The sequence below is a fragment of the Anopheles aquasalis genome, chromosome 2 (assembly GCF_943734665.1).
Source record: "Anopheles aquasalis chromosome 2, idAnoAquaMG_Q_19, whole genome shotgun sequence".
Taxonomy (NCBI): Eukaryota; Metazoa; Arthropoda; class Insecta; order Diptera; family Culicidae; genus Anopheles; species Anopheles aquasalis.
The window spans coordinates 52,725,647-52,733,146 of NC_064877.1; the positions used below are offsets into that span (position 1 = coordinate 52,725,647).

At 45.4% G+C, this 7,500-nt stretch overlaps 2 protein-coding genes across 5 annotated transcripts in view; one reads left to right on the top strand and one right to left on the bottom strand.

The window, feature by feature from the left end:
- LOC126572650 (ATP-citrate synthase) overlaps positions 1–2,803 on the bottom strand; it is an 11,144-nt gene extending 8,341 nt beyond the window's left edge. For 2 of the 4 annotated variants that reach the window (XM_050232134.1, XM_050232136.1), the window contains exon 1: positions 1–168. This exon is cut by the window's left edge. The gene's annotated coding sequence lies outside the window, so the exon portion shown is untranslated. Of the gene's footprint in view, positions 169–2,653 lie in introns of those variants that run through there. The other 2 variants (XM_050232135.1, XM_050232137.1) reach the window with 2 other exon arrangements.
- Positions 2,804–3,201: 398 nt separating this feature from the next.
- Positions 3,202–7,500, top strand: part of LOC126580819 (protein rigor mortis) — a 4,337-nt gene continuing 38 nt past the window's right edge. Inside the window, exons 1-10 of the mRNA XM_050244085.1 lie at positions 3,202–3,538; positions 3,616–4,998; positions 5,073–5,431; positions 5,505–5,747; positions 5,825–6,109; positions 6,183–6,689; positions 6,759–6,909; positions 6,976–7,069; positions 7,136–7,299; positions 7,392–7,500. The exon at positions 7,392–7,500 is cut by the window's right edge and continues 38 nt beyond it. Of these exons, the coding sequence (XP_050100042.1) occupies positions 3,369–3,538; positions 3,616–4,998; positions 5,073–5,431; positions 5,505–5,747; positions 5,825–6,109; positions 6,183–6,689; positions 6,759–6,909; positions 6,976–7,069; positions 7,136–7,299; positions 7,392–7,500 (3,465 nt within the window). The 5' untranslated portion in view covers positions 3,202–3,368. The remainder of the gene's footprint in view (positions 3,539–3,615; positions 4,999–5,072; positions 5,432–5,504; positions 5,748–5,824; positions 6,110–6,182; positions 6,690–6,758; positions 6,910–6,975; positions 7,070–7,135; positions 7,300–7,391) is intronic.

Genomic DNA, 7,500 nt, shown 5'->3' on the forward strand with positions numbered 1-7,500 from the left:
TACTTTTTGCTTTCGCTCCAAAAGGTTTCCTGTCTCCGTTGCGCACACACAATGGCGTTTGAATCGCTGTGTCTTCCTGCGTTACGTCTTGGTGGCCGCCGCTGTACAGCAAACACCGTGCACACCGCTGACCGGTAATCAGACGACCGCGCGCCACGTTTTCTCGGCGAACTTCCTTATCGCTCCTCAGCTGATGCAAGATTGGGTTCGCTTGGTTGCAGGGGGCTGGGAGATACCTTTCGCTTCGAAACACCGCCCTTTTCACCGGGGGCAGCATCAGCTGCCGATCGAGTGTGTTGGCGGTCATCCAGTCAGTCATGTGCCACATCCGTCATGCTTTAATCATGCACACTGATACGAGCGTGCGCTGGACACGGCATAACATGGAGCAAAGAAATGCTCTATCGGGACACTGCCAAGGACGGATGCTCCTTGAACGTGCATCCTGCATTTGACCTAGTGACAGGTGAAGTATACACTTGACATCGTCCAAAGTGACCATATATATCATCAATAACAACGCATTTGAGTCAAATAAAGAGCAAGAGATAAAATGGTTTTACATGGCTTGCTCTTCGAATATCAGCATTTCCGCTCCATTCTTTTCTAGTAGTGCAAGGTCAGCAACAAATCCACTGGCAAAGCAAGCGTAGTGCTTTCTTTCTCGATTTTTCCTGGTAGATTAAAACCAGTTGATCTGGTCTGGTGCTGCAATAGAGTGAAAGTAACATGCAAACCTTGTTTTTGATGCAAACTAGATATTATTTATGGTCTTCTTGCATGACCGCAGTAAAAAATCTCTAATGGCTGAGATTGTCGCTGAAATTTGCACATTTCCGCGTGGAAAAAAGTTAAATTATGTTGCTACGGAAATAACGTTACAGTACAGTAAGGAGCGCACGTCGCACTATCACTTTGCTAACGTTTACTCCTTCCCGTGACCTCTAGATTGATCAAACGGCACTTTTCGATAAGGTAGGACGCCGGTAGAAACTGTGAGCTGTTTGAAAAGCATACGTCACAATGACGCAATGCAACGTTTCAAGAGCTTCTGCCTTCAACTGGAGGTAGGAACGTGGTCATGAAAAATGCATCTTCAAAAGATAAGGGGGGTTCGTCACTGAGGCAGACTCTGGAAGAGAGTTATATACACTCTTGAGCTGCTGAGTGTAAAAAAGCGGTTTTACCACACCTGAAGATACAATATTTCTTTTTATAAGAAGACTAAAACATTGTAATTTCAGTTAAGGAATCATTGATACACTTTTCAAAATGAAATCATGCGAAAATCACAAAGAAACCTAACAGGAAGAGCAAGCGACGTCCTGTACCATCGCCCCGTGACGTCATTACTCTGTGTACGATTACATAAGAACCACACAGGGATGCTCCATCCAAGTATCATTAAGGATGTTGCTAGGAGAGTTAAGAAGACCTTTAAGGGTTCGATGAGATTGATTAGTGTCGGGGATGTTATGAGGCTTCAAAAAATTAAATTGCGACGCCGCAACACGCTCCCAAAATGGTTGGCAAGATGCTCAACTCCGTTTTGGCAGTGCATCACGATCGATACAACCTTGGCACTGAATTTCTCCCGCTCAAGGTCAAAGTGCCAAACGTATGACGTATAACAATGTCCCATTTCTTTTCAATTCCACAGCAGTCAAGTTCAAAATGCTAATTGGCGGTTTTGAGAGAAGTGGAGGGGGACGCAAAGCGCATCTCGCTCTGTTCGCATATCGCATCATACATCAGGCCACCTCGTACGATAATCTCATCTCGTACGATCGAACGGCGTACCACCCCTCTCGCTCCCACACATTTTGCCGGTTGCGCAGTGTCGGGCGTAAACAAGAAGGCAACATAAACACAAGCTTCTGGCCGGCATTTCATGCTACATCTTCCGTGGCCGCCGTTCGATTGCTTGGTAGTCTTTGAGTAAAATTCTCCGTTCCATTGCGTAAGGTATTCTTTTGTGCACTTTTGCTTAGCATAACAAGCGACTTTTTGACTCATCGCGGTTCGGTAGATAACTTTACTGATAAGACCTAAGTTCCTGGGCCTAACACCCGACGGTGGTTCACCGTGGAGGGGTTGATTTTCAAGTTTCCGTCACTCAAATGTACTTTTCTGTGCGTTTCGTTCCCTTTTGCAAGCACGAGCGCTTCTCGGCTGTTGTCTTGCCACGAATCGTACGCACGCACACGCCTGCGATCGGCCGTATGTCCGGTTCGGTAGCGGGATCGGGCCGCCAGAAACCAATAATTTATGCAACAAAACCAGAGACCCGATCAATGACCACCGCTGGTGCTCCACAACGCCACCCTTTTCCGCGGTCGACACCCCGCTCCGTTGCCTTCGCGTTTCCACGAATGCGTGTTTATGTGTGCCATAAGCGGCGAAAGTTCAGCCCAGGACAATCCAAGAAAGTTTTCTTAATTTCTCCAACCTCGGGCTGCTGCTGATTTTCGATTAAAAAAGGGTCAAAATAAGCAGCCAACTTGGTTCACAATGCACAAACGCACAAGAACACACCACAGATACGCACACACGTGTGCTTGGCGAAAAAAAATTTGCATCACGCCACGGATTTCTCGTCGCACGCACTCTGTAATCGAGGAAAGGGGTTGGTTCTTACGATCTGGAAACGTACTGTTTGGATGATTCGGTGTTTTCTGCTCTCTGCTGAGTGGCACTCCCGTGGGTCTGCTGGCAAGAAGGGACGAATTTATGCAGCACCGCCGATCGATGGAAAATCGAAACCCTGGAAAACACCTTCTGGAAACGAACTTGCACCACCGAGCTCTTGTTGACGAGAAAAAAAATCGACAGTGTACAGGCCGGGCCACATGGAGCGTCCTAGCGCGGAATCGGTTACGTGCCAGAGTTGAAATTTGCAAACCGGATTGCACTGAAATTTTATCGACTTTGGCGATAAAATTGGGATCCTTTTGCCGTCGAAAAAGATTTAGCACACTTACAATTAACACACACCATCGATACTAAGCACAAAATGATATTTACGCTTTATTTAACGCTTCATGATGGGCAGCCAGCGGAATAACCGATTGAGACAGTAGAATAACCGATTGAATAAACCGATGGGCTCTCCTTATTTTTCGCGTGGTTGTTGTTGTCTTCTTCATTGTTTTGGTTCCCGGTTTGAGGTTAGAAACCCGTTGCGAATTCCGAAATATCGCTACACAAAGGGCACATCGCTGCTATTCTAAACACCTTTTTACTTTTGCGCGCGCGATAAGAACAAACTATTGATTTGAGATTTCTTCTGTGGAATTGTTACTCGCCTCGACCTGTATTTCTGTTCGCCGTATTTTGCATTTCCTGCACCCGGCACTTACTGGAAAACCATGGACGGATTTACGGTTCCCATCGTACAGGGATGGTTTCACCAAAACAGCATCGTTTCCACGCCGGACAACGGAGTACTGTACTGTGGAAGGTTTGAAATGTGCTATGTACCCCCGATTGATTCGACCGATGAGCTGCCGAAAGTGAAAATCATTGGTAACGAGACCGCGTAAGTACCGGAAAACCGCGCGATCGTGAGGATGGACGCCGTAATATCTTTTGATCCTTCCATTTCGCTCCGAGCAGGATAAAATGTTTCGCTTGTGCTCCGGATTGGTCCGAGAAACGCACCTATGCCATCATGGACGCAAAGAACCGAGTTGTGGTATGGGATCTTGATTCGGCGACCCCTATCCAGGGTCATCGAGCCCATCCTGGACCACCGAAAGAGCTCACCAAACCGCAGCAGAAAGATATCACATCCGCTCTCTGCTTCTCCACGAACAATCAGCTGCTGTCGTGTGATCGCGGATCGCTTGTGATATACTGTTTGCTGCTAAATCGCTTCCAGGTGCATTTAAACTTCTTCCGCCGGAAGGACGTCGTCGTTGCGCTGTCCCGCGTGCCGGGAAAATTCGATATGTTTGTGGCTGGCATGCGCGATGGGTTGGTACAAATATTCTCCATCAAAACTATGTCGAAAGTGCATTCCCTTCGAGCGCACGATCGCGAGATTGTATCAATTGATCTGATGATGGTTAGTGTGGAAGGCCAGGACAGAAAGCCAACGGACAAAGCTGCAAAGGAGAGTAAACCCACAACGGCTGAAAAGGAACGCCCAAGAAAGCAGGCACGCAAGAAGCCGATCCCCGAAGCGGATTCATCCGATTTTCTCGATATTTACGATTTCAACGACAATCAAGAAGAATTCGGCACAATAATTGATCGAGAATCGAATGACTCGGCCCGGGAGAAGTTTCACGAGAAGACAAAGACGGTTGAAGGATTTAACTTTCTGGAGGCCTGCCAGAATCTCAAGGAGGACATTATGGAAGCGGCCGCTCGTCGGGAAGATGACGAAGATGACGACGATGAACGAGTTTCTGGCGAAGAGTTAAATACAGACGATGAAAATGATCTGGATGATTGCGAAAAGTTAAGAGATTATGTTGTTGTCGATAGTGACGAAGAAGAGTTGGGAGCAGAAGATGCAGCAGAAGTAGAAGAGGATGCCGTCGAGCGTAAGCTGATCCTTGTCACCGGTAGCCGTGAGAATGTCATTTGGTTCTGGGATTTTGAAACTGGGTTGCCCATTGATAAAGTGACCATGCAGTGCGATGGTTCGAAGCGTCTTTGCAACACGACATTCATCAATGCAGTTTGGCTGGATGAGTGCCACATTGTTGCCAACAATGCTGCTGGTCAAGTGTTTGAGAACAAAGTACAATTTGTCCGCAAGCAGAACAAATTGGGAATGATTTCATCAGTGAGCCTAGCTCCGTATCCGGTTGAGAAGATTTTTCACGTCATCCGAGGGAATGCAGCCAGATATATTTGGTGCTCATCAATCAACAGGAAGTTGTCCTGTGTTCACGTAGCAGAAGATGGCAAACCGACAGTTGTTCGAGAGTACTCGTGCATGATTCCAACAAATCGATTCTTAGTGGAGCATCCTCTTGAGCCAATGGTGTAAGTACAGCACAGAACATGCTAGAAGATAGGATAAAGTAGGGTCATAAAGGAATTTTCTTTTCCATTTTCAGTGTTGCCGTTGCCACATCTGTTCCGAGAATAGAGGTCATCAATCTCTTAACCATGAAACCAGACAACGTTCAATTAAGACACTTTACGAATAAAATCGGCGGTGTAGTGATGACGTTGGCCTGGCATCCGGAGCAAGAGGAAAAGCTTGCATTTGCAACAAATGAAGGACGTATTGGGTTGTTTGATACCAAGAACGCGAACAATGTGCCGGTACTGTTGAAATCGTTTACAAACAAAGACATTTATGCGATTTCCTGGTGCTACTTAACGGACGAGAAGGGTCAGCGACGAATGATCTTGCTTGCATGTGGGAAATCCGATCTGGCATATTACTATGTTACGGGCCAGAGTAAGCATGGTAAGTATGGTTCGCAGATATAAAGTTCCTTAGCTTAAAAAAAATCATTAAATTAAATTTATCTCCATCGTAGTGCCAAATATGTGCACACAATTTAGGAAAGTGTCGCACGTGTCTGCAGCTGGCAACCTGTGTTTCGTGGGCACACAAGAAGGACACGTTTATGTGGCTGATCTGGACCAAAATTTTAAACAGTTATATCACCGGAGCGTAGCACAACGGTATATCACTTCGTTAGAGTACAAAAACAAGCGCTTGGCTGTTGGCGATGGCAAAGGTCATATAGTGTTGATCAACTTTAAGGAAGGATATGAAGGTGTGTGTTGTGTGTTGTTGTGTTGTAGGACACTGAATGCATTACTACATTACCATTGGTATGTGTTTTTTTTGTAGGAACCGATGAAAACCACATTACACCGTTGGAGGGCCATGATGGACCGATCACCGGAATCAGGTGGAGTCACGGGGAAAAGATGCATCTGGTTAGTACATGTTACGATGGAACTATTCGCATCTGGGATGCAGAATCTACAACGTGCCTAAAGATTGTCACCACTGGAAATATTGTGAATAGCGCAGTTTTTTCATCGCTAGATGAAAATATTATTCTATACGTTGGAGTTGGTCATTCATTGTCTTGCTTCGATTATACAAAAGCACAGCCTAACTGTAAGTCAGGTTGGTATCTAAATTATTTCATAATCATATGCTAATTAATACAACTCACTCCTGTGCGGTTTTTTTTGCTCAGGTTCGAAACCCAATATTCAGTATGCTAGCGCAAACCAGGTAGGGGAAGGGACCGACTCATCAAAGGTTGATACTGTGCCTGAATCAGATGACAAACCGAATGTTAAAAAGCGTCACAATTCCAAAGCGAAAAACACTGTTTCAACTGATGCTATTGACGAGCTAGTGGACAAAGTAGCACAAGTCGTGATAAATGGTCGGAAAGCTACAAACCCTGAAAATACGCCATTCACACTCACCCACCGTGAAGCGGGCCGAACGGACACTGTGCTAGAGTGCATCGTGAAATTACTGCACAGTGTAGAGACCGAACCAGACGATTCATCGGAAAAGGAAGCGGAGAGTGAAGAAAGCGATCAAGATGCGGACAGCAATGAATCCAGCACGAATCACAACCAGGATGAATCCGGCACCAAAAATGAAGCTCCGTCCGAAGAAGACGCTCAATTTTATAATGAAAAACTTTTTTCAACCGAAGCCAAATTGCAACAGCTTATTCAGGAAGAAAGTAAGTATATTAAATGAATATTATTCGTTATGAAGTGGATGATGCGCAACAATGTTCTCTCTTTTTTAGCCAATCACGCACAGCAAGTACAGAAACCATTGGAAAATTTTGTGCTGCTACCACAACTACTGTATAAGTTGAAAGACAAAATTCTAGAATGTATAAGCAAGAAGAAATTGACTGCCGAGCTGCTTGCCTTAACGCCATATGTTTCGCATGTGTAAGTATTCTTTTACATCCCGTACGGGTCCAAATTCCTTATTACAGCTTTATGCCAACATTCTAGGTTCTGGCGTCAGTGCTGTAAAGCGTACGCTTATCAGTTGATAGAGACCAACAAATCTATGGCATCTATACCATATTTCTTAGCGAGTTTCGAGGTACGGCGAGTTGTTGTAGCCGAGTGTTTCTGTTGTTTCAATATTTTTTTTCTTTCTCTCAACCAGATCGATGAATTGCTTGAAGTACTTTGCGAAAAGAAGCATTTCCGAGAGGCATGGGCCATTTGTCGGTTGCAGACACTACCTGATGATCCGTGGCATGAGAAAATTGGGACCGCTTGGGCCAGTTATCTCGAATCCAATGGTAATCTGGAACCCGCTGCATTGGTGTAAGTTGTATGAGTTTGTCTCACCAACGAAGATTGCTCGATGCACAAACGATTTAAACGCTCGCTCGCTGCTTGTTTTTACGCACTTTCAGGTGGACCGGTATTAAAAAATACGAGGAAGCCTTACGAACTCTGTCTAAGCGCAAGGAACAGAGTAAAGAGATCGTACAAACGGTCGACGCGTTGAAGGCAAAAATTCAA